Raw genomic sequence first — 27,867 nt, 5'->3', positions numbered from 1 at the left:
TATTAGAATTCATCTTATTCCTAAACAGCAAAGTTCAAAAGAAATTTATTTATATAGGCTAGCCTGTAACTTTGTCATCATTTGGCGCTTTTAGGGTGACATTTCCCTAGAAATATAGGTGAGTATTCCAGTATACCTTTTCCAAACTGACTGAAAGATTCAGAGAAACATATAGACATATACATATAAATTATGTGGATAAAGTATGATGTAGCTGACCACACAGGTAACAGAATCATGTAGGTGTAAAGTAAGGAGAACTAGCTCTAAGTGAAAAGATTGGAAACACCTGGAGATGGATTTCTCCTTTTTATTTTGGCAATTAGGTTTCGTTGCCTACATGGTGGTAAATATTATCAGGGCCCATTTAGTTCAGCAAATCTCATTAATTCTACAGAGCTTCTCCATCCCTCTAAATTTAAGAAAAGTTATAAAGTAAGCATAGTCCCTACTGGCCTTCTAGATTCCTCAGCACTATTTCAAGGCTTGCTCTAATCTTCCTTTAAGATCTTAAAGAACTAAATATTTCATCTTGGTAGCACTTTTCACTAATGCAATTTTTACATTCATATATGTATTTATTTAAATAATATCTACCTTCCTCATTATAATAAAGGAGGGCAGAGATACTGTCTTTTTTTGTTCACCATTATGTCTCTAGAGTTCATTACAATACTTAGTATATAATTAGTGCTCAATTAATATTTAATGAATAAATAAACTCTTGAATGAATGAAAGCATGAATGAATTAACAATAAACTCAATCCTAATATTCTCCTACTCTAAGCTTCCCAGAATCAAGTTATATTATCGTGGAATGGAACCAATATATTAATTGTCGATATGGAGACAAGATGATAGTGATTTACTAATGCAACTATTAGGTTCATTTGCATTTGAGAGAGGTAGGAAGGGAAATAAAGAAGGGAAGGAGGGAAGAGAAGAAGGAAGTAAGGAGAAGGGGGGAGGGGAGAGGAAGCAGGAGAATGGATGAATGCCTAGAGTTTGCTTAACAGAAAGAAATGATAAATAAGGTGAAATGTCAGGCATCAACTTGAAAGCTAGTTGTTGAAGGGATAGGATCCTAAACTTATTTCAATATGATTAGTTAATTACGTATTTATAATAATATCACGTATGTTACTAATATAACACCATGTTTTATTCTCTATAACAATGATTCACTGTCTGACTAAACATGAATAAACTCCAATTTTTCATAAGGAAAGGCTATTTGTTCAATTTTTAGAATACAGATCTTCCTGTTAATCTGGTCCCTACAAAATCAGGGGCTTTACTAAGATAAATCAGCTAACAGTTACCATATCAGTATTCAGAAATTGTGCCAATCAGTAGCTGCATAATCTGGGGCAAATCACTTTACTTCTTTGAGTCTGTTTCTCTAGCTGTAAAGACAGAAATATTAATACCTACCTTATAGATTTTAAACTAAAATGCCCACAGGAGACAAAGAAGGTCATTATATAATGATAAAGGGGTCAATTTATCAAGATATAACAATTGTAAATATATATGCAACATTAGAGCACCTTAATATATAAAGCAAATACTGATAGAACTAAAAGGAGAAATAAACAGGAATACAATAATAGTTGGGGACTTTAATACTCCACTCTTAACAATGGTTAGAGCATCCAGACCAAGAATCAATAAGGAAACAGTAGATTTGAACAATACTGTAGAACAAATGGACCTAAGAGACATACAGAACATTCCACCTGACAGCAACAGAATATACATTCTTCTCAAGCATGCACAGAACATTTTCTAGTATATATTATATGCTAGGTCACAAAAGAAGTCTCAAAAAATTCAAGAAGATAGAAATTATATCAAGTATCTTTTCCTGCCACAATGGTATGAAACTGGAAATCAATAACAGGAGGAAAGCTGGAAAACGCACACATACGTGAAATAAAACAACATAATCCCGAACAATCAATGGATAAAAGAATAAATCAAAAGTGAAAAAAAATTTTTTGAGACAAATGAAACAGAAACACAACATAACAAAACTTATGGGATGCAACAAAAACAGTTCCAAGAGGAACGTTCATAGCTATAAACTCATGTATCAAGAAAAACATAACGTTCTCAAATAAACAACCTAACATTATACCTTGAGGAACTAGGAAAAGAAGAAAAAACTAGGCCCAAAGTTGGCAGAAAGAGGAAATTATAAAGATTAGATCAGAAATAAATAAAATAGAAAACAGGATACCAATGAAAATAAAACAATCATAGAAGATTAAGAAGATTAAGAGTTGGGTATTTGAAAAGATAAAACTGACAAACCTTTAGCTACACTAAACAAGAAAAAAAAAGGGCAAAAATAAATAGAATTATTAATGGAAGAGGAGACATTCCATTCCAGCTGATACCACAGAAATACAAACGGTCATGAGACTACTAGGAACAGTTGTACACCAATAAATTAAACAATCTAGAAGAAATGGATAAATTACTAGAAACATACAATTTACTAAGACTGAGTCATGAAGAAAAAGAAAATATGAACAAACCAATTATAAGTAAGAGATAGGTAAAAAGATTTAATCAGTAATGAAAAACTTCCCAACAAAGAAAAGACCAGAACCAAATGTTTTCACTGCTGAATTTTACCAAGCATTCAAAGAAGAATTAATGCCAATTATTCTTAAACTATTCAAAAAAAATTAAAGAGAAAGGAAGGCTCCCAAACTCACTTTACAAGGCCAGGATTACCCTGACACCAAAGTCAGATAAGGATACTGCAAGAAAAGAAAACTACATGCTAATATCCTTGATACATATAGATGCAAAAATGCTCAACAAAATACTAGCAAACCAAATTCAACAGCACACTGGAAAAATCATACACCATGAGCAAGTGGGATTCAGCTCTGGGATGCAAGGATGATTCAGCATATGCAAATCAAAATGAAAGGTAAAAATAATACAATTAACTCAATAGATGCAGAAAAGCATTTGAAAAAATCAACACTTTTTCATGATAAAAATCCTTGACAAATTAGGTTAGAAGGAATGTACCTCAACATAATAAAGGCCATTATATAACAAGCCCACAGCTCATATCATACTCAATGATGAGAGGCTGAAAGCTTTTCCTCTCAGATCAGAAATAAGGGGGCCCACTCACAACTCCTATTCAACACAGTACTAAAAGTCCTAGCCATAGCAATCAAGCAAGAACAAAAGAAATAAAAGATATCCAAATTAGAAAGAAAGAAGTAAAACTGTCTCTGTTGGCAGGTGATATGATCTTGCATATAGAAAACCCTAAAGACTGCCAAAAAGCTGCTAGAACAAACTAATTCAATAAAGTTGCAGTATACAAAATTAACATATAAAAATCAGTTGTAATTTTATACACTAACAATAAACTATCTGAAAATGAAATTAAGAAAACAATCCTCTTCACAGGAGCACCAAAAACAATACAATACTTAGAGATAAGGAATGCTTGATCAAGGAGGTTAAAGATCTGTACAATGAAATCTATAAGACATTGATGAAAGAAACTAAAGAAGATGCAAATAAATGGAAAGATATCCCATGTTCATGAATCAGAAGAATTAATATTGTTAAAATATCTACCACCCAAAGCCATCTATAGATTCAATGCAATACTTACCAAAATTCCAATGGCAGCTTTTACAGAAATGGAACAAACAATCCTAAAATTTGTATGGAACAAAAGATCCTGAATAGCTAAAGCAATCTGAAGCAAGAATAATAAAGCTGGAGGTATCACGCTCCTGATTTTAAACTATACTACAAAACTACAGTAATCAAAACAGTATGGGTTTTGGCCTCACATATATGGCCAACTACTATTTGACAAGGGAGTCAAGAACGCTCAATGGAGAAACGATAGTCTCATTCAATGAATGGTGTTGGGAAAACTGGATAACCACATGCAAAAGAATTTGCATCAGGGAAATGCAAATCAAAACCACAATGAACAACCACCTCACACCTGTTAGAGTGGCTATCATAAAAAAGACAAGAGATAAGTGCTTGCTAGCTAGGATGTGAAAAACAGGGAATCTTGTACACTGATGATAAGAATGTAAATTAGTATAGTCACTATGGAAAACAGTATGGAAGTTTCTCAAAAACTTAAAACCAGAACTACCATATGATCCACCAATCCTGCTTCTGGGTACATATCCAAAAGAAATTAAATCACTAGCACTAAGAAGTTCCTGTACAACCATGTTCACTGCAACATTCTTTTTTTTTTAAACTTTTTATTTTATATTGGAGTACAGCCAATGAACAACGTTGTGACAGTTTCAGGTGCACAGCAAAGTGACTCAGCCGTACATATACATGTATCCATTCTCCCCCAAACTCCCCTCCCATCCAGGCTGCCACATGACATTGAGCAGAGTTCCCTGTGCTATACAGTAGGCCCTGGTTTGTTATCCATTTTGAATATAGCAGTGTGTTCATGTCCATCCCAAACTCCCTAACTATCCCTTCCTCCCACCCTTCCGCCTGGTAATCGTAAGTTCGTTCTCTAAGTCTGTGAGTCTGTTTCTGTTTTGTAAATAAGTTCATTTGTATCATTTTTTTTTTTAGATTCCATATATAATGGATATCATACAATATTTCTCTTTCTCTGACTTACTTCACTCAGTATGACAATCTCTAAGTCCGTCCATGTTGCTGCAAATGGCATTATTTCATTCTTTTTAATGGCTGAATTATATTCCATTGTATACATGTACCACATCTTCTTTATTCATTCCTCTGTTGATGGACATTTAGGTGGCTTCCATGTCTTGGCTATTGTAAACAGTGCTGCAATGAACACTGGGGTGGTGCATGCATCCTTTCGGACCATGTTGTTCTCCAGATACATGCCCAGGAGTGGGATTGCAGGGTCATATGGTAGCTCTATTTTTAGTTTTTTAAGGAGATTTACAAAAATATAAAACAGTGCCACTCTTCTCAATAATACTTTCTGTTTTGTAAAGTATCATTATTATTCATAATAATATTATTTATATTAACATGTAATAGGATCATTATTATTTTAAATGAATTGTATAAATATTTTTATTTTTCTTAATTTTTAAAGAATTTTTATTGGAGTATAGTTGATTTACAATGTTATGTTAGTTTCCGGTGTAGAGCAAAGATAATCAGTTGTACATATACATATATCCACTCTTTTCTAGATACTTTTCCCATATAGGCCATTACACAGTATTAAGTACAGTTCCCTGTGCTCTACAGTAGGTCCTTATTAGTTATCTAATGTCAGTTATCTATTTTACATATAGTAGTGTGTATATGTCAATCCCAATCTCCCAATTTATCCCTCCTCCTTACCCCATGATAGCCATAAGTTTGTTTTCTACATCTGTAACACTATTTCTGTTTGGTAGATAAATTCATTTGTACCCTCTTTGTAGATTCCACATATAAATGATATCATATGATATTTGTCTTTGTGTGTCTGACTTACTTCACTCCTATGGCAATCTCTAGGTCCATCCATGTTGCTGCAAATGGCATTATTTTGTTCTTTTATATGGCTGAGTAATATCCCATTGTATATATGTACCACATCTTCTTTATCCACTCCTCTGTTGATGGACATTTAGGTTGCTTCCATGTCCTGGCTATTGTAAATAGGGCTGGAATGAACATTGGGGTGCATATATCTTTTCGAATTATGGTTTTCTCTGGATATATGCCCAGGAGTGGGATTTCTGGATCATATGGTAGCTCTATTTTTAGTTTTTTGAGGAACCTCCATACTGTTCTCCATAGTGGCTGTACCAATTTACATTCCCACCAACAGTGTAGGAAGGTTCCCTTCTCTCCACACCCTCTCCAGCATTTACTGTTTACAGATTTTTTCGTGATAGCTGTTTTGACTGGTGTGAGGTGATATCTCATTGTAGTTTTGACTTGCATTTCTCTAATAATTAGCGATGTTAAACATCTTTTCATGTGTCTCTTGCCCATCTGTATGTCTTCTTTGAGAAATGTCTATTTAGGTCTTCTGCCCATTTTTTGATTGGGTTGTTTGTTTTGACAATATTAAGCCTCATGAGCTGTTGGTAAATTTTGGAGACTAATCCCTTGTCGGTTACATCATTTGCAAATATTTTCTCCCAATCTGTGGGTTGTCTTTTTGTTTTGTTTATGGTTGCCTTTGCTGTTCAAAAAGTTTTGAGTTTAATGAGGTCTCATTCGTTTATTTTTGTTTTTATTTCCGTTATTCTGGGCGATGGATTGAAAAAGATATTGCTGCGATTTATGTCAGAGAGTATTCTGCCTATGTTTTCCTCTAGGAGTTTTATAGTGTCCAGTCTCACATTTAGGTCTTTAACCTATTTTGAGCTCATTTTTGTGTAAAAGAGTGATCTAATTTCATTTTTTTACATGTAGCTGTCCAGTTTTCCCAGCACCATTTGAAGAGACTGTCTTTCCACCATTGTGTAGTCTTGCCTCTTTTGTCATAGATTAACTGATGCAGCATTCTTTATAATAGCCAAGACGTAGAGGCAACCTAAGTGTCTGTTGATGGATGAATGGATAAAGAAGATGTGATACACACACACACACACACACACAGAATGGAATATTATTCTTCTATAAAAAGGAAATCTTGCCACTTGTGACAACATGGATGAACCATGAGGGCATTAGGTTAAGTGAAATAAATCAGAGAGAGGAAGACCAGTTCTGTATGATCTTATTTATATGTGGAATCTAAAAAAATACTGAACTCATAGAAACAGTTAAAGGGTACAAGCTTTCAGTTATAAGGTGAATAAGATCTGAGTATCAAATCTACAGAATGGTGACTATAGTTAAAAATACTGTACAATATACTTAAAGTTTCTAATAGAGTAAATCTTAGAAGTTCTTAACATACACAAACACACACACACACACACAAGGTAACTATGTGAAGTGATGAATGTTTTAACTAACCATATTGTGGTAATCATTTTGCAATACATACACATAACAAATCATCACACTGTACATCTTAAACTCACACAATGACATATGTCAATTATATCTCAAAAAAGCTGGAAAAATCTATATCATTTACCACGATAATTGTGAACTGAAATGAGATATGTAAAAGCCCCTTTGTAAAACTTAAACTTTCTAAAAGTCTAAGGAGTTATCTTTTTTTTTTTAATTAATTAATTAATTTATTTATTTTTGGTTATGCTGGGCCTTCGTTGCTGCACGAGGGCTTTCTCTAGTTGTGGTAAGCGGGGGCTACTCTTTGTTGCTGTGCATGGGCTTCTCACTGCGGTGGCTTCTCTTGTTGCAGAGCATGGGTTCTAGGTGCATGGGCTTCAGTAGTTGTGGCACGCGGGTTTCAGTAGTTGTCGCACATGGGCTTAGTTGCCCTGCGGCATGTGGGATCTTCCGGACCAGGGCTCCAACCCGTGTCTCCTGCATTGGCAGGCAGATTCTTAACCACTGCGCCACCAGGGAAGTCCAGGAGTTATCATGTTAATTTTTAAATATTTATGTCAAAAAAATATTCATGTCAGAATTATATTTTAATTACATGGAACACTTGGATGCTGCCTGTGTCCTTAGGCATCATCAGTTCTTCAAAATAAAAAGGCCTTGTTTACTACTATGAGGGTTGTGAAAGGCACAAGTGACATAACATCAGTGCAGGTGCTTTAACCATGTACAATTATGATTATTTAAAATTCCAGTCAAATTCTACCACAAAAAAATGCTCTTACCACAAAAATTCATTAGTAGTACATAGCAACATACTTTTTTCAAAATATCCTTACATCAGCGATTTGAAACAACCAAAGAATTTGAACTTTGAAGAACATTATTCTCTAAACTGTGTCATGAGTTACAAAAATGCAAAGTTATCCGAGAGGTATCTACATAAAAATAATCATCAAAATCCCTTGGACCAATTTCATTAAATAGTTCTTTATGGCAAAGATCTAATGTGAAAATAATGATGATTTGGAAATACAAGTATGCAATCAGGTTCTTCAAAAAGTGCATGTAAATTTAATTATCCCTCGAAGCTATTTTTTGAAATGGGCAAAAATACCAGCAATGTGTCATAAATGCAGTATTTCTGCTCAGAGCAGTGATTTAGAGTTTCATGGCTCGCCAAGGCTAGAGTTCCTCCCAAAGACTGAGAGTATCCACAAAGCAGTCAAGCTAGTCATTATCTAGAATGCTGGATATAAAATCATCAGCTTTCAATTGTTTGATAGGATTAAATAGGAAAACACTGCAAAGAATTGAGAGAGAAAAAAGATTTGAAATCCTACTCCACCTCAAACGACCTCTCTGTGCGACCTCTGAAATGGAAATGCGTTATGAAATAAACGCTTTAGCCCACTCAACAGGGTAGGTGACTGAATTGTCAAGAAGAATGCTTAAACTGCGGCCTAGAAAAGCACCAACATTGTAAAACAGGTCAGCACAGGAAGGAGAATAAAAACACACATCCACCAATCTTGCTCATCATATGTCCTTCAGCAAGAATATAAAATAAATTTGAAACAATGAAAATAGTCCCTCGAAATAAAAAACATTCCACCAATCCACACTCTATGAATGTTTTAACTAATCCAGAGGCCACTTTTACTCTGCAATTAATTGCAGAGATAACATTTGTGAAAGGCAAAGGCAATAAGGACATCTCGTGTCATGCCGCCATCTCCACCTATTTTTCCAAGCCTGTTGCAGCTATGTGCACCAATTCCATATAATAAATTCCTGAAATAGCCCTTGGTCTCCTTCCAGACTCTTAGTATCTTCCTTTTATTGCTAGATTACTGCTTCCCTACACAACCCTCCCAGGGACTTAGGGATGACACTGAGAGGGTGGCAGCATGACTGAGGGAAGACACTGTGAGCACGTCCCTCCACTAAATTTGGCATGCTAGCACAACCTTTGCAGGACTTATGGTCTGGATGTGAACCAGGGTAGGAGACCTTTGCCCAAGGAGAACCTTAAAGCCAAGTTCAGTCTAGCTGGATTGTCAGAAAAACTTACAGCTTTCAATTTCCAAGGTGCAGTTTTGTTCATCCAGTGGGTACCGCCTCAGGTCCATCATGCAGGCAGCTGTGGTTGTGATTCTAGAAGAGAAATATCAATGATACATGCTGTTAGCTGGTCCATGACTGAGCTGGAAAAATTAAATCTAAGTCTCAAAGAAGACAGCACTGGGCCTCTAGGAGACTGATTTAGCTTAAGCTCTAACAAAAAAAAAGAGTGCTACAACTTTGGATAACCATTTTCCTTGATGAGTCTCATAATGCTTTGTAAATTAAACAGAGTGGACTAAATCAGTATTCTCCCAAGATGTGGTCCATTACCTACTTGGTACCCAAATTACCTGGGAACGTTTGTTAAATAGGCAGTTCCCATTCTCCAGAAGGTCTTGGGGGTGGGATGGGGCCATCCCAGGACTCTAGTTTACAAGCATCAAAGGTGATTGAGAAAACCAACATGGATATTACTCTTGCACTCACATTTGTTTTCTCCTCCCCTTCTCAAGACCCTAAAATCAAACCTTCCAACAATCTTGGCTTTGGTCCATCATTTTTGACCTTTCTATACATAGTGTGGTGCTTTGCAAGTGTGTTAGTATAACACACAATATGCCTTTCATCTGTCACCTGATTTGCTCTGTCCTGAATAATCTGATATTCTCACGGCCTGTTGGATACCTTCCTCCTATTGGTTGGCAGTTATTTATTTAGGACACACTGTACCTTTATTAATTTATTTATCAGGGAGAAATGAATATGTCTCCTTAATGCCTTTATATTTCTCTGTCACCATTTTTCACTAATCTCACTTTTCACTAATTGAAGACCTGCTAGAAAGAGCCAAAAAACATACAGCCCTAAATGATATGTCAATTTGGTTTCTGATCAATAAGGCAGCACAATGTTATGAAAAAGCAAAAGTTTTAAAACACAACAGACATAGGTTTGGATTCTAATTCTGCCTCACTAACTGGGATACACATCAAGATGGTTAACATCTCCTAACCAACCTTAGTTTCTTTGTCTGTAAAAAGGGGGCATTCTTAACAACAACAACAATAATAGCCTAACAGAGTTTCTGTATGAACTAATAGAATAATTTATGTAAAGAATATAAAAGAGTCCCTACACATAATAGGCCCTTCACATCTGCTGAAAAAAACTAAGAGGAGAAACTGATGTTACATTTGACCAACTTTGGCTTACTCTGCTCCTAGAGGTACTATACTGTGTGTTGGAAACAGAGAAATAAGATGCAGATCCAACTTGGGAGAAACAATCCATAGCTGGACCTTTTTCATTAGAAGGTCTTGGGCAGAGTTTAGACAAGTAGTCCAGGTAGACTGAATCTCTGAAATTCCTTAGTTAGGTGTGAGAGTCCTACTCCTCAGTTGTAGGATGGAAATACATAAATGACTTAATGTAAGTAGTTCATGCCTCTTTAGTTTGATTACTTCTTCATTAAGGTTTGTGCTCTGTTAATTTTTGTTTTCCTCTTTAGTGATAAGTGAGTATCCTAGGGGTGATGTTCATCCTGGGTTCCCTGCTCTCCTTCACCAGGAGATGGCTACTCTGTCTCAACTCCTTTCCACCTCCACTGCCTTCCTCAGTGTCTATGGTCCCACTGCCTCACTTCCATGTTACTATAGTATCTTGGTCTCCTAGCCTCTCCATTTGCCTCCCTACTAACTATAATTCATACAACAGTCAGATGTTTTAAAACCATAGATCAGATTTTATCCCTCCTCTTTAAAATTTTCAGTGGCTCTTCCAAAAAATCCAGTCTTGGCTATGGCCTATTGTGCCCTGAGTAATCTCACCCTTCTCTCCCAATGTTTTCTCATACCAAGTCCTCACTCACTATTTCCAGCATTCACATTTGTTCTCTCTGCCTAGAACATGTGTCCCCCCCGATACTCACAAAGCATTTTTTCCGATCCTTTAGCTCAAAAATCAACTCTTCTGAAAGGGCTTTCCTAAGCAGCCCACCCAAAGTGGCTGCCTTAACTAATGCTCCATCTTAGATGTTTATTTCCTTCAAGGAATTACTACAATCTTAAATTATCTTGCTTACTTCTTTTCTTGTAAGAACTATTTTTCCCAGTAAAATTTAAGCTGTTTAAAGACACAGACTTTTTTCTATTTACTGTAAGGGAATCAAACAGTATCTGTTGAAAGGATAAATAAATGAATTATACAGAGTCAAGCAGTTGGTTTTGCTGTGCATAAATCTTTTATTTGGAGGATTATTTTATTGCATCATTTCTCTTTTTTTAAACTTACAATGTGTCTTAGGTTTTAGGGATTCTTTTTATATTTTTAACAGTAATTAAATTTTAATCCACTTAATTAGCATTACATATCTAGTACCAGAGTTTATCTTAGTATCGAACTGATTGTTTTTCCTTTCAATGGGACTGATCAAATACCTATATTTTATAAATTCTAAAAATTATATAAAAATTAACATTCACATTTACTCAGGGTTAAAAAAAGACAATTTATTTTGGCTACGTGATACTTGGCTAAATTTTTCACTGGTCCACTGATTTCTTTTCAAAGTGTAGATCCAACCTGAATTACCACTAACATACAGGAAACTGAATTGTGTAGAATAGAAATTTTCAAAGGAAATATAATTAGGTGCATAGTGGGCATACCAAATTCTCATGCTATTTACGAAAAATAGCAGACGCAATCTCCATCTTGAGACACTAGAGAAAATCAACTTCATTTGATAGAATGAACACAAAAGACATGAAAGGTACAAGAGCATACATACCATAAAAAAGGAGAGCCATAAATAGATGACTGACTGTGTAAGTGAGGTGAAATTTGCAATTGCTACTACAGGTTGTAGTTTACACTTTCTGCTGATGCATATTCATGGCAACTAACATTTGTGAACACTAGTGCTGTGAGCAAGAAAAATAAATTGACTAATTCTATTGCAGAAGCAATTGAGTTTCTACTCATGTTTTAAAAATGAAGTATTAAAGTGTTTTTCTCACATCAACAACATTCATATTCACACTGATGTTTTACTTTTTTCAATGTTATAGTATACTTTGTAAAACTAAAAAATATATATAAATGTTTTCTATTTGATGTTTATAAGCATTTGTATCTCCTGTTGGATTAAAACAGAAACTGTAGCCAAAATAATCCATTTGGAATACTGATCATACAAACCAGGATGAGTGACCTGAGATAAGTCACTTACACGCTCCAATACTAGGTTGCTCCTGAAACCCTGAACTAAAAACCTGCCATCCTGCTTTGTTGTGAGATGATAAAAGTAGGAAAAAATCTGTAACATTAAATATTCTGCATCTTTTGTTATTACTCACTGCTAATGAGTAAGTACAGTGATAACTCAATTAGCCAGTGGTTACTTGGTAGTGTGCATATGTATATGTTTGTATACATGAAGAAATGTAGAATACCCACACACTTATTTTATAAGCAAAGCAGAGCTATAAAATATGATATATAAATATTCAAAAGAGTCATCATGCCATATGTGTATACGAAATTCTTATTAACAACTTTTAAGACAAAGTACTGACATGTAACAAATCTGCATATTTTCTAGATGCTTTGTGAGATCAGGAACAATTTTTGCCTTATTTCTATCTCAAAAACCTTGCCAGGTGTTGGCATATGTCAATAACCCAAGATTAAAATTAAAAATATAATAAGAACAACAAGATCAAACAAACAAAGACAGCCATGGTCATAAGTATTCCCAAACTGAGGATTTTGAAGCAATTCTCAAATCTGTCTGACTTAATTTGTATAAAAAATTCTCAAGCAAATTTAAAAGTCAAAATCATCCTTACAGAGGAAGCTACCCTGAAGTGAATCTTACTCAGAAAAGCTCAATGATCAACATCAAAATCTATTCTCGGGGACTTTCAGATTTATAACAGGGTTGTTTCTCTAAGAATAAGTCAATAAAACAAATATACTTAAAGGGTTTTTCATGAACATGCCTTTCTGAATCCTGATAAAGATCCTTAATGGGCCTTAAATTACTCAACATCACTACTAGGAGTCTTTGAAGTGAAGCTAGTAACTCATTAGGCAGGCATCCTGATTAAGTTTCAAGACCATTGTGAAATATATGAAGACAGTTCTGTTTTCAATCAAAGGAAACAGTCAAGGATACCTACAAAATTTACCTCATTTACCTGTAGCAAATTTTCTATAGTTAAAAGTGAAAATGTGTCTTCTTTGGGGCTGAATACTGTGGCATGAAGAGAGCCACCTTTGGGGAATACCGATTATTCTGACTGGGCTAAGAGATTTTTAGATAAATTTGTATTCCTCAGCCATTGGGCACTGCCATCCAAAAATGATTTATGTCATAAAATACCGACATAGTGCAAGAAAACTAAATGTGTAACATAAAATAAGAGTCACTAAAGGCATGCATAAAATCAAGAAATACAACAACTATGCCAGCATTTCATATCAAAGCCATAATACATATTTTATGGTGTCATTACCTGAGATTTACTGATACTACTATATCATTCCAAGTTTGAATATGACCAAAGACAGTTATTAAGTAATAATAAATGCCTCTGCCACTCAGCCAATAGGAAATAACTCAGAATCATCAATGTGACACACTTGGGGTCTTTCAGCAGATTCTTCAAGAGGGACTTCAGGAGCTAGAATACATGGTTAAACATGTGCCTTAACATGTGAAAACTTGTTAGGATTTCAACCAGAGATTATCGAAAAGTGACTCTGGCCTTTTACTTTGTTTGATTTCTTTATCTAGACAACCATCCAGCTATTCCACACAAAAAAATTTGTTTTCAGCATCTTTGTATATTTTTTAAGAAAGTCAGCTGCCTTATCCTCAACTATATTCAAAACATACTGTTCTAATTCACCACACGCTTTTCCTTTGTTCAAAATGTACATTTACCTAAAAGCACAACTTATTCTAATTACAAGGAATAAAGGAACCCCCTGGTACTAGTATGCAGCATTAATAGAGAAAAATTAGGATGTTAAAAAACGTCAGTTATCAAAAAATATATTGATACACACTTTGCGAGCTGTAAAACAAACATTAAAGACTTCAGCTCTGGGGGAAAATTCCAATTACTGAATTTAAGCATTAGAGGATGAACTGAAATTTCGAAAAGTTCTAAAGAGCTCATCTGAGTCATTTCCCACAAAGGTACTTAAAATTTTTTGTTTTAATATCTCCAAGAAGACTTGACATTATTTTGTATCTTACAACTATTTTAGCTGGGAAACTAATTTCTCACATATATCCGCTCTTGTGATATGTTCGTGCTTTTTGTAGAGTAGATAGAACATTTCCTGTAGGGTTTAGGTGACTTCAGCTCTGGCATTCTCGATAATAATAAACATACCTCAAATTAATTGACTACTTACTATATTCCAGACATGATCTAGTGTTACTGAAATGTATCACCTCATTTAACATGAGGAGTGTCCTATTACTATTCCCATTCTACAGATAAGAAAATTGAGAGAGGGCAGACAGAAGAAGCAAGAACTACAATCCTGCAGCCTGTGGAATGAAAACCACATTCACAGAAAGACAGAAAAAAGGAAAAGGCAGAGGACTATGCACCACATGAAGGAACAAGATAAAACCCCATAAAAACACCTAAAGAAGGGGAGATAGGCAATCTTCTAAAAAAAAATTCAGAATAATGATAGTAAAGATGATCCAGGACCTCGGAAAAAGAATGCAGGCAAAGATCAAGAAGATGAAAGAAATGTTTAACAAAGACCTAGAAGAATTAAAGAACAAACAAACAGAGATGAACAGTACAATAACTGAAGTGAAAAACACACTAGAAGGAATCAATAGCAGAATAACTGAGGCAGAAGAAAGGATAAGTGACCTGGAAAACAGAATGGTGGAATTCACTGCCACGGAGCAGTGAGTAAAGAATAAAGAAAAAAGAATTAAAAGAAATGAAGACAGCCTAAGAGAGCACTGGGACAACATTAAACACACCAACATTCGCATTATACGGGTCCCAGAAAGAGAAGAGAGAGAGAAAGGATCAGAGAAAATATCTGAAGAGATTATAGTGAAAAACTTCCCTAACATGGGAAAGGAAATAGCCACCCAAGTCCAGGAAATGCAGAGAGTCCCAGGCAGGATAAACCCAAGGAGAAACATGCCAAGACACATAGTAATCAAATTGACAACAATTAAAACAAAGAAAAATTATTGAAAGCAGCAAGGGAAAAATGACAAATAACATACAAGGGAACTCCCATAAGGTTAACAGCTGATTTCTCAGCAGAAACTCTATAAGCCAGAAGGGTGTGGCATGATATACTTAAAGTGATGAAAGGGAAGAACCTACAACCAAGATTACTCTACCCAGCAAAGATCTCATTCAGATTCGATGGAGAAATCAAAAGCTTTACAGACAAGCAAAAGCTAAGAGAATTCAGCACCACCAAACCAGCTCTACAACAAATGCTAAAGGAACTTCTCTAAGTGGGAAACACAAGAGAAGAAAAGGACCTACAAAAACAGACCCAAAACAATTAAGAAAATGGTAACAGGAACATACATATGGATAATTACCTTAAACGTGAATGGATTAAATGCTCCAACCAAAAGACACAGGCTGGCTGAATGGATACAAAAACAAGACCCATATATATGCTGTCTACAAGGGACCCACTTTAGACCTAGGGACACATACAGACTGAAAGTGAGGGGATGGAAAAAGATATTCCATGCAAATGGAAATCAAAAGAAAGCTGGAGTAGCAGTACTCATATCAGATAAAATAGACTTTAAAATAAAGACTGTTACAAGAGACAAGGAAGGACACTACATAATGATCAAGGGATCAATCCAAGAAGAAGATATAACAATTATAAATATATATGCACCCAACATAGGAGCACCTCAATACATAAGGCAACTGCTAAGAGCTATAAAAGAGGAAATCGACAGTAACACAATAATAGTGGGGGACTTTAACACCTCACTTACACCAATGGACAGATCATCCAAACAGAAAATTACTAAGGAAACACAAGTTTTAAATGACACAATAGACCAGATACATTTAATTGATATTTATAGGACATTCCATCCAAAAACAGCAGATTACACTTTCTTCTCAAGTGCACATGGAACATTCTCCAGGATAGATCACATCTTGGGTCACAAATCAAGCCTCACTAAATTTAAGAAAATTGAAATCATATCCAGCATCTTTTCTGACCACAACGCTATGAGATTAGAAATCAATTACAGGGAAAAAAACGTAAAAAAACACAAACATACGGAGGCTAAACAATACGTTACTAAATAACCAAGAGATCAGTGAAGAAATCATAGAGGAAATCAGAAAATACTTAGAGACAAATGACAATGAAAACACGACGATCCAAAATCTATGGGATGCAGCAAAAGCAGTTCTAAGAGGGAAGTTTGTAGCTATACAAGCCTACCTCAAGAAACAAGAAAAATCTCAAATAAACAACCTAACCTTACACCTAAAGGAATTAGAGAAAGAAGAACAAACAAAACCCAAAGTTAGCAGAAGGAAAGAAATCATAAAGATCAGAGTGGAAATAAATGAAATAGAAACAAAGAAAACAACAGCAAAGATCACTAAAACTAAAAGCTGGTTCTTTGAGAAGATAAACAAAATTGATAAACCATTAGCAAGACTCATCAAGAAAAAGAGGGAGAGGACTCAAATCAATAAAATTAGAAATGAAAAAGGAGGAGTTACAACAGACACCGCAGAAATACAAAGCATCCTAAGAGACTACTACAAGCAACTCTATGCCAATAAAATGGACAACCTGGAAGAAATGGACAAATTCTTAGAAAGGTAGAACCTTCCAAGACTGAACCAGGAAGAAACAGAAAATATGAACAGACCAATCACAAGTAATGAAATTGAAACTGTGATTAAAAATCTTCCAACAAACAAAAGTCCAGGACCAGATGGCTTCACAAGTGAATTCTATCAAACATTTACAGAAGAGCTAACACCCATCCTTCTCAAACTCTTCCAAAAAATTGCAGAGGAAGGAACACTCCCAAACTCATTCTATGAGGCCACCATCACCCTGATACCAAAACCAGACAAAGATACTACAAAAAAAGAAAATTACAGACCAATATCACTGATGAATATAGACTGAAAAATCCTCAACAAAATACTAGCAAACAGAATCCAACAATACATTAAAAGGATCATACACCATGATCAAGTGGGATTTATCCCAGAGATGCAAGGATTCTTCAGTATACGCAAATCAACCAATGTGATACATCATATTAACAAACTGAAGAATAAAAACCATATGATCATCTCAATAGTTGCAGAAAAAGCTTTTGACAAAATTCAACACCCATTTATGATAAAAACTCTCCAGAAAGTGGGCACAGAGGGAACCTACTTCAACATAATAAAGGCCATATATGACAAACCCACAGCAAACATCATTCTCAATGATGAAAAACTGAAAGCATTTCCTCTAAGATCAGGAACGAGACAAGGATGTCCACTCTCACCACTATTATTCAACATAGTTCTGGAAGTCCTAGCCATGGCAATCAGAGGAAAAAAAAGAAATAAAAGTAATACAGATTGGAAAAGAAGAAGTAAAACTGTCACTCTTGGCAGATGACATGATGCCATACATAGCGAATTCTAAAGATGCCACCAGAAAACTACTATAGCTAATCAATGAATTTGGTAAAGTTGCTGGATACAATATTAATGCACAGAAATCTCTTGCATTCCTATAGAGTAACGATGAAAAATCTGAAAGAGAAATTAAGGAAACACTCACATTTACCATTGCAACAAAAAGAATAAAATACCTAGGAATAAACCTACCTAGAGAGACAAAAGACCTTTATGTGGAAAACTATAAGACACTGATGAAAGAAATGAAAGATGATACCAACAAATGGAGAGATATACCATGTTCTGGAATTGGAATAATCAATATTGTGAAAATGACTATACTACCGAAAGCAATCTACAGATTCAATGCAATCCCTTTCAAATTACCAAAGGCATGTTTTACAGAACTAGAACAAAAAATCTTAATATTTGTATGGAGACACAAAAGACCCCGAAGAGCCAAAGCAGTCTTGAGGGAAAAAAATGGAGCTGGAGGAATCAGATTTCCTGACTTCAGACTATACTACAAAACTACAGTAATCAAGACAATATGGTACTGGCACAAAAACAGAAATATGGATCAATGGAACAGGATAGAAAGCCCAGAGATAAACTCACGCACTTATGGTCAACTAATCTATGACAAAGGAGGCAAGGATATACAATGGAGAAAAGACAGTCTCTTCAATAAGTGGTTCTGGGAAAACTGGACAGCTACATGTAAAAGAATGAAATTAGAACACTCCGTAACACAATACACAAAAGTAAACTCAAAATGGATTAGAGGGCTTCCCTGGTGGTGCAGTGGTTGAGAATCTGCCTGCTAATGCAGGGGACACGGGTTCGAGCCCTGGTCTGGGAAGATCCCACATGCCGCGGAGCAACTAGGCCCGTGAGCCACAACTACTGAGCCTGCACGTCTGGAGCCTGTGCTCCGCAACAAGAGAGGCCACGATAGTGAAAGGCCCGCGCACCGCGATGAAGAGTGGCCTCCGCTTGCCACAACTAGAGAAAGCCCTCACACAGAAACGAAGACCCAACACAACCAAAAAAAAAAGTAATTAATTAATTAAAAAAAAAAAAAAAGAAAGAATAGCTCTTTAAAAAAAAAAAAAAAATGGATTAGAGACCTAAATGTAAGACCAGGCAATATAAAACTCTTAGAGGAAAACATAGGAAGAGCACTCTTTGACATAAATCACAGCAAGGGCTTTTTTGATCCACCTCCCAGAGTAATGGAAATAAAAACAAAAATAAACAACTGGGACCTAATGAAACTTAAAAGCTTTTGCACAGCCAAGGAAACCATAAACAAGATGAAAAGACAACCCTCAGAATGGGAGAAAATATTTGCAAATGAATCATCAGACAAAGGATTAATCTCCAAAATGTATAAACAGCCCATGCAGCTCAATATTAAAAAAACAAACAACCCAATCCAAAAATGGGCAGAAGACCTAAATAGACATTTCTCCAAGGAAGACATAAAGATGGCCAAGAAGCACATGAAAAGCTGCTCAACATCACTAATTATTAGAGAAATGCAAATCAAAACTACAATGAGGTACCACCTCACACTGTTAGAATGGGTATCATCAGAAAATCTACAAACAACAAATGTTGGAGAAGGTGTGGAGAAAAGGGAAGCCTCTTGCACTGTTGGTGGGAATGTAAATTGATACAGCCACTATGGAGAACAGTATGGAGGTTCCTTAAAGAACTAAAAATAGAATTACCATATGACTCAGCAATCCCACTACTGGGCATATACCCAGAGAAAACCATAATTCAAAAAGACACATGTGGGCTTCCCTGGTGGCGCAGTCGTTGAGAATCTGCCTGCTAATGCAGGGGACATGGGTTCGAGCCCTGGTCTGGGAAGATCCCACATGCCGCGGAGCAACTAGGCCCGTGAGCCACAACTGCTGAGCCTGTGCATCTGGAGCCTGTGCCCCGCAACGGGAAGGGGCCGTGATAGTGAAAGGCCCGCGCACCGCGATGAAGAGCGGTCCCCGCACCGCGATGAAGAGTGGCCCCCACTTGCCGCAACTAGAGAAAGCCCTCGCACGAACTGAAGACCCAACACAGTCAAAAAAATAATAATAATAAAATAAATAAATAAATAAAGTAGGTATTAAAAAAAAAAAAAACAGTAGAGGAGGGGTGGGCTACTATCTTCAGAGTCCTCCTACACTCGTTTAAAAAAAAAAAAAAAGACACATGCACCCCAATGTTCATTGCAGCACTATTTACAATAGCCAGGTCATGGAAGCAACCTAGATGCCCATCGACAGACGAATGGGTAAAGATGTGGTACATATATACAATGGAATATTACTCAGCCATAAAAAGGAATGAAATTGGGTCATTTGTAGAGACGTGGATGCATCTAGAGACTGTCATACAGAATGAAGTAAGTCAGAAAGAGGAAAACAAATATCGTATATTAACGCATATATGTGGAACCTAGAAATTGGTACAGATGAACCAGTTTGCAGAGCAGAAATTGAGACACAGATGCAGAGAACAAACGTATGGACACCAAGGGGGGAAAGCGGCAGGGGGTGGGGGTGGTGGTGTGATGAATTGGGAGATTGGGATTGACATGTATACACTGATGTGTATTAAATGGATGACTAATAAGAAAATAAATAAATAAATAAACATTTTAAAATAAATAAATAAATAAATGCAGGAGAGGGTGTGGAGAAAAGGGAACCCACTTTCACTGTTGGTGGGAATGTAAATTGATACAGCCACTATGGAGAACAGTACTGAAGTTCCTGAAAAAACTAAAAATAGAACTACCATATGACCCAGCAATCCCACTACTGGGCATATACCCAGAGAAAACCATAATTCAAAAAGAGTCATGTACCACAATGTTCATTGCAGCTCTATTTACAATAGCCAGGACATGGAAGCAACCTAAGTGTCCATCGACAGATGAATGGATAAAGAAGATGTGACACATATATACAATGGAATTTACTCAGCCATAAAAAGAAACGAAATTGAGTTATTTGTAGTGAGGTGGATGGACCATAGTGTCTGTCATACAGAGTGAAGTAAGTCAGAAAGAGAAAAATATCCTATATTAACGCATATATGTGGAATCTAGAAAAATCGTACAGATGAACGGGTTTGCAGGGCAGAAATAGAGACACAGATGTAGAGAACAAACGTATGGACACCAAGGGGGGAAAGCGGAGGTGGGGGGTGGTGGTGGGATGAATTGGGAGACTGGGATTGACATGTATACATTAATATGTATAAAATAGATAACTAGTAATATCCTGCCATATAAAAAATAAATAAAATAAAATTCAAGAAAAAAATTTGAAAAAGAAAACTGAGGCACAGATTGGCAGAGTGATTTTCTCCAAAAGTCACAGAGGGAGTGGTGGACTTGAGTTTTAAATCGAGGATGTTTGTCTCCAGAGCCCAAGTACTTAACTACCAGGCTATCACTAACTAGCTAGTTGACCTTGATGAAGTCATTTAGCTTCTCTGGAGGACTGGCCGATTTCTTATATCCCAAATGAGCTTGGAAATTCTATAATGGTATGAAAATACATTACATGTTCAGTGACCCTGTATATTTTGTAATTTTGTTTTACCCACACATTCAAATGCTATATTTCACAGCTGCTCATTCTGTTTTAGTCAATTATGTAGATTAGCCCACCCCAGACAAGTAAATACAGGCCTTTCCCCTAGGAGTCCCACTTAATATGCTCTTCTGATCGAAGGTCTCCCTCAGCATTTTTCTTCCAGTGTATGCTGTAGACTTACCTCCACAGAGGCCTTCTGCTTAAATTAAAATCTCCAATACTCATGCATAACTGTTTTTAAAAACTCTTTACAAGTCTTCATGTAGAGTCACATGGGCTACTATGCTCAACTTCGTAATCACCAAAAAAAGTAAGATTGCTAGCAATCATGCTCCCATTTGCTAAATCGTGCCTTTCAGACTAGAGCTATTTGTACTCTTCTGCAGCTGTTTGGCTTTCTGTGACTCCTTGCTTTTCTGGAATCTTATTCTCTGTAAAGATACCCTGCTCATTAAAGGAGACACAGGTTTCTACTACAAACTCAGGGATTATAATGAAAGACATTGCCTTGAGTAACACGCCTATGGAATCCAAACAGCAGTGTCTAACATAATCTCATTTTGTAAGCATATAAATCCTAATCAATCAAAATATTAATAGATACGGACATACCAATCTGTAGTCAGTCCCTTGTTTACCAAGATTCCCCATATTACATTCCTGGTGGTCTCATCCACATATCCTATGCTTATCTCACAATGAGAATATCCTCTCTTCTTTCTAGGTTATATCTTAAAGGGAGCCTGACCCTGAGAAAAAGCAATCTATTTTTTTTTTTCTACTTTTTGACTCACGCCCTAACAAGTGAAATCTGGCTTCAGATCACTGTAAGAGATTTAATTATAACAGAGACACTTACCAACTGGAAAGATATATTGCCGGGACTCTAATTATTTCAACAGGGATTTTTTTTTTTTTTTTGGTTTGTTTTCACAATTTAAAACAATGTTTAGATATGTCAGATACTTTTTGTTGCATTCAATATTTAAAATATTTTATTTTGATTTATAATGCATCAGAGACATACCATTTCAGAATAAGTTCATCGACTTTATTCCAGTCCTTTAATTTTCTTTTTTTTAACAAAATAAGTGGCTCACAGACACTGATTTATAGCTGGTCAGTGACTGAGGTTACAACCTCAGCTGGGTCTGCTGTCACTTCTTCCACATCCAGTCCAGTATTAATTTAAAATGTAAACTACACATGCTGGAGGTCTTCCTTTGTCTCCCCAGCTCCACCCTCCACCCTTAATCACCAGACTAGACTGCATCAACTTCAAAACTACCACCCTGGTTCTCTGGCTTCAGGTTGGATTTGGCCAACAGGGAGCAGACCAGGAGTCTGGGAGAGGGGGAGAGTGAGAGATCAGGGGAACTGTACCCCAGGTCCCATACAGAGGAACTTGTATACAGGTCCCCTGACCATTCCCTCTTCTCCAAGTCTGGGATACTAGGGAACAGATGGCAACCTGCTGATCTTATCTCTGAGAGGGAGGGGGTGCTGTTCCTTCTCTTTGTAAATCGCCCTTTTATTACATTCATCTCAAATTATCCCATTTTCACTATGCCATCCGTTTCCTGTTGGGCCCCTGACTGATAGAATATATTATAGAAATGTATTTAAAATCAGAAGTTTCTCTAGCTAGGCTGTCAAAAAAATCCGAAGTATTCCATTTCTGGGCCTTTTGTCTTGGGATTTTAGGGATGAGAGGGTGAAGTTTCCTTCCACCCTAAATGAACTGCCTCCTTCCTATGATTCCAGTCTCAGCTCTCTGTAGCCCACCCAAAAATTCGAAATATTCCATTTCTGGGCCTTTTGTCTTGGGATTTTAGGGATGAGAGGGTGAAGTTTCCTTCCACCTTAAATGAACTGCCTCCTTCCTATGATTCCAGTCTCAGCTCTCTGTAGCCCACCCAAAAAGCGCTCTCCCTCCACCTTAGCTAAAGCAGCCCGTCCTCCCCTACCATTGGTCACTGTCTCATCTCATTTTATTTCCTTCATAATACTTATCACTATCTTAATTTAGTCTGTGTATGCACTGGCTTATTCATCATTCTCTGTCTCCCTAGTAGACTGAGTCTACATTAAGTCGGGTTTCTACGAAGCAGACCCTGAAGGATGCTCACCAGGGATCACCACCTGTGAAAGGAAGGGAGAAGAAGCAGGACCGGACAAAGGAAGATGCTGATGCAGGATGCTGGCCCAACAACACGGCAGTTCTGGGGGGAGTACTGCCACCAGAGTCACTCACATGAGACTGAAATGACCTTTAAACCACCTCCGTCCTCTACCATCACTACACACACACAAGTTCCTTGAGTGGCTGGCATCTGATGTCTGAGGAGAAGATACACTGAATTAAAAGGTCAGCGGGAAACATGTTCTGAGGTTGATCCAGGCTTCGACATGCCCTCACACATACATATTTTCCCTGAAGTGCATGGTTGCAACTGTGATAACCTGAATTACTGCTGCCGTTAATTTTTAAACACAAAACATAAATTACTCAGAGCTGCCTCCTGTCACATACTGGCAACTCAGCTTGTACTTCCAACTCTAATAAAAGCCACCAACACTGCCGTCTCAGACTTATCTGCCACTCTGATCTCTAATGGCAAAAGATTTCCATCTCAATGGCATTTTTGCTATTTAAGTCTTTTACATAAAACAGGCAGCAAATATGTGGGAAAATGTTTCACACCATTAGAAAACACACATTTGTGTTAAAAACTTATACAGTGCTCTATGTCAATTATATCTCAATGGAACTGGAAGAAAAAAATTAAAAATAAATAAAAAGCATAATACAAAATTTAAAAAATGAGAAAAATATAAATTAAACCATGAGGATTATTACCTATCTAATCAGCAAAAAATTAAAGACATTATAATATTCACTGCTACAGATTCTGCAGGGAAACAGACCCTCTCACACATGCTGCCAGTAGAATTATAAATCAGAACAGACTTTCAGGATGGTATTGTAATAGAGAAGAATGGCCAGCATAGTGTTTGGTGATCTTCTGTAAGACTGGGATACACAGGGGCACAGAGGTCAAGAACAGAGGCCTTAGCAGTGAGTGGTCCTGGGCCCACATCTTGACTCTGCCTCTTGCTGTGTGACCTTGAGCCAACACATAAAGAGAAGCTGCTATAATAAAAGGTCCTTTTGAATGCTGGACAATTATTTCTTCAGAATTCTATGGAAGCATGACCCTAAGCATCTCACCAAAAAGTAATGACTTTCTTCTGACTTGTAAAAATCATCTCATTTCTTCAGAAGCTTTCAGCTGCTTAGGATGAAGTTTTGAAGTGGGGGGTAGGGGGTGCCTGTGGATCACAGAGCTCCTTATAACTGAAGACTAATTAAAACAAAAAATTTAGAAGCTAAGATGGAAACGATATATTTGAAAAGTTACTCCTAAAACACATCTGTAATACAGGGTAGTTTGAAAAAACAAGAAGAAAAGAAAAAACAAATTGCCTTGTACGCAAATGATAATGCACTGAATAAGAAGCTTAACTGACTAAATAAAGAATTGAAGCAGAATCAAGTGAATCATTAAAAAAAACCTGGGGCTCATTTTAAAGAAAACTTTCAAAGAAACAGAAAAGCCTGACAAAAAAAGAGCATAAACACTTATGTTGAAAATGACAGACAATTTACAATACAGGTCACTAAAATATTACAGCACATCCCAAAAAGGTAAAAATGAAGACAAGCACATCCGATTCCTGGATGAAAAATGAAAACTGAAAATAGAAGATATCAGAAGGAAAAGGTGGGTAACAGTCTTTTTATATGACTAACTTCATTTCCTCCAAGCTGGGAGATGGGAGCAGGCTTGGAAGAATGAGAAGATGGACAGCCAAGTTAAAGAATGTCTACGCTGTCCGTACCTTCCCCAGCTCGCCTCGTCTCTCTGTCTCTCTGCTAGTTTCTCTCTCTAGAAAAAAAGTATGGAAAAATGGCTTCACAATTCAGTAAAATGTTACTGAGTATTAAACCCTGAAAATTAATTGTTTAACAAATAGCTGAGTGAGCTCTGCTGTTCCAGCTGGAGAAGAGAACAGACTGATAGATGTAATAAGAGCCTCTATTTTTACGGAGGGCTCAAGGGAGACATGATCTGCTGTTCGCATGGTCCAAACAGGAAGCTATGGCTATAAATTCTAACATGAAGGATGTGGAGGATTTAGGTTAAATAGAAAGATGACTTGACTGATAGTGAAGGCTATAAAATCATGAAATGGTTCCCCGGGGTGGATGGTAGATTTCCATTTCTGGAAATGATGTGTAAAGAAGAGGCTCGTCTGTCAGGATGATGGAGGGGGGCCTAAGCACGGTATCAGGATGGTCTCAGTGACAGTCTATATTTTCTGGTTCACTAAAGCAGCCTCTATCTTTAATTTCCAGCAACTAAAGCAAATGTCTAAATCCCTTACAGCCTGGGCACACCTTTTGCTAATTTGGCTGGTAATGGATTTTAGCTTAATAAAACAGACAATAACTTGAGGAGTTGCTAAATGTAATTAAATAACTGAAGAGGTGTAATACAACCTATAAACATTAAAGTATTTCAACACACACTTAATGACAACCAGGTCCAGGTAAAGATGTATTTCTGTCAGGTAATTACTAACGGAATTGTTTAGGACTCAGAGGACTGGGATGAAATATTAAATGCTGGTTATCATTTTCATGTTCAGCATTCACATTAGTTAAGGCATTTGTGGTGGTGTAACACCATAATGTCACTAATGAGTAATTATTTCTAGAGCAATTACTTTTTAAGTGATTAAGACGCATTGTATCGCTGTGACTCAACTGACTTTATATTTGCTTTCTCAATAGCTTCCTTGTCTTCCCTACCACCCCCCTCCCTGAAGCATATTAGACTGTCTTTTTCTCACAGGAAAAGAATAGACTAATAATTACCAAATGCATACTGTTCCTGAGAGAAATACAATGCAATAAGCTAATGTCTGCTAATTCTTAAGCTACCATTAAGGAGCTGAAGAGAGTATCAGGATTTTGAGTTGGATAATATATACATTTAAAACCTAAAATTTACAAGTTTATCATCATTTGGTCAATGAGTGAGAGAAAGGTATTAAGCCTCTGAATTGTAATATACCTGAATGATAATAAAGGTGTGGACCAATATTAATTTATCCACAGAGAGCTTACATTCTGCATGGTGTTTACTAAGCCCTGTAGAAGATATTTAATAAAATTATTAAGATATAGTGTTTGGCCTTAAGAACCTTAAAATCAAAGCCCAGATACAAGATAAACTGATGTAGGAAGATATTAGCTTTGTCACCCTGGATCACAACTAAAGCAAAGGCCTTAATCTCTTTGAGCCTCTTTGAGCCTGAATACTATTTTTTTTTTAAATAAATTTATTTATTTATTTATTTATTTATTTATTTTTGGCTGCATTGGGTCTTCATTGTTGTACGTGGGCTTTTCTCTAGTTGCGGCGAGCAGGGGCTACTCTTCATTGTGGTGCGCAGCCTTCTCATTGCAGCGGCTTCTCCTGTTGCAGAGTACGGGCTCTAGGCACGCAGGCTTTAGTAGTTGTGGCTCGTGGGCTCTAGAGCGCAGGCTCAGTAGTTGTGGCGCACAGGCTTAGTTGCTCCACGACATGTGGGATCTTCCCGGACCAGGGCTCGAACCTGTGTCCCCTGCACTGGCAGGAGGATTCTTCACCACTGCACCACCAGGGAAATCCCGAGCCTCAACACTATTAATAGCATAACAACAATATGAGCAACTACCACTTAGAATGGATGTAAAGACTTAATGCATAGAAGTTGTTTATCATGGCTTAAACATTCTTACAAACTTTAGCTCTAAATATAAAAATAATTATATATTTATTTGTATTTATATTTATTATTATTAGTCATATGTGTTAAGTATGAATAATTTGTGTCATAAGATCTCTGATAAGGGAGATAATTGGAAGCTGAAGGTGTCATTGCAGAGGAAATGAGCTACTGGCTAGGTGATGAAGGATGGGCAAGATTTTGCTAGATAGAGTGTAAGGGAGGGTTTTCCATCCAGCACCGAACAGTGTGAGCACATGCCCAGAGCCAAGGACATATGAGTAAAATGGCTACAGAAACTTGAGTGGTAAGAAAATTTGTTGAGATTTATACCTGGTGAAAGGCTGATGAAGGCAAACAATGGTTGACCTTAAGTCCAGGTCACCTAGTTTATATTTTATCTATTGAAAAAGAAAACCGCAGAGCACAGTATGACATAATATGAAACAAAGTGCTAATATTATAATTTACTTAAATCTGATTGATGAGTCATAAACTCCGATGCCCAGAGGGTCTGGCTTACGGCCTCTGTACTATGAGCAGTAGACTCTACCTAAGACAACAGGGAATGGTGGGAATCAGGGTCAAATGGAAAAAACATACTCTGTCAGAACAAGGTACCAATGTCTCAGCTTCAGCTACTTGTTGCCATGTGGGTAATAAGGCCCAGTGCTTCCAACCT

At 36.6% G+C, this 27,867-nt stretch overlaps 1 protein-coding gene across 1 annotated transcript in view; it reads right to left on the bottom strand.

Annotated features, from left to right (window-relative positions):
* GABRB2 (gamma-aminobutyric acid type A receptor subunit beta2) overlaps positions 1–27,867 on the bottom strand; it is a 294,699-nt gene that overhangs the window by 148,459 nt on the left and 118,373 nt on the right. Inside the window, 1 exon segment of the mRNA XM_036848457.1 lies at positions 9,057–9,139. Within this exon segment, the coding sequence (XP_036704352.1) occupies positions 9,057–9,139 (83 nt within the window).

Source organism: Balaenoptera musculus, chromosome 3 (assembly GCF_009873245.2).
Source record: "Balaenoptera musculus isolate JJ_BM4_2016_0621 chromosome 3, mBalMus1.pri.v3, whole genome shotgun sequence".
Classification (NCBI taxonomy): Eukaryota; Metazoa; Chordata; class Mammalia; order Artiodactyla; family Balaenopteridae; genus Balaenoptera; species Balaenoptera musculus.
This window is presented reverse-complemented; position numbering and strand designations above follow the sequence as displayed.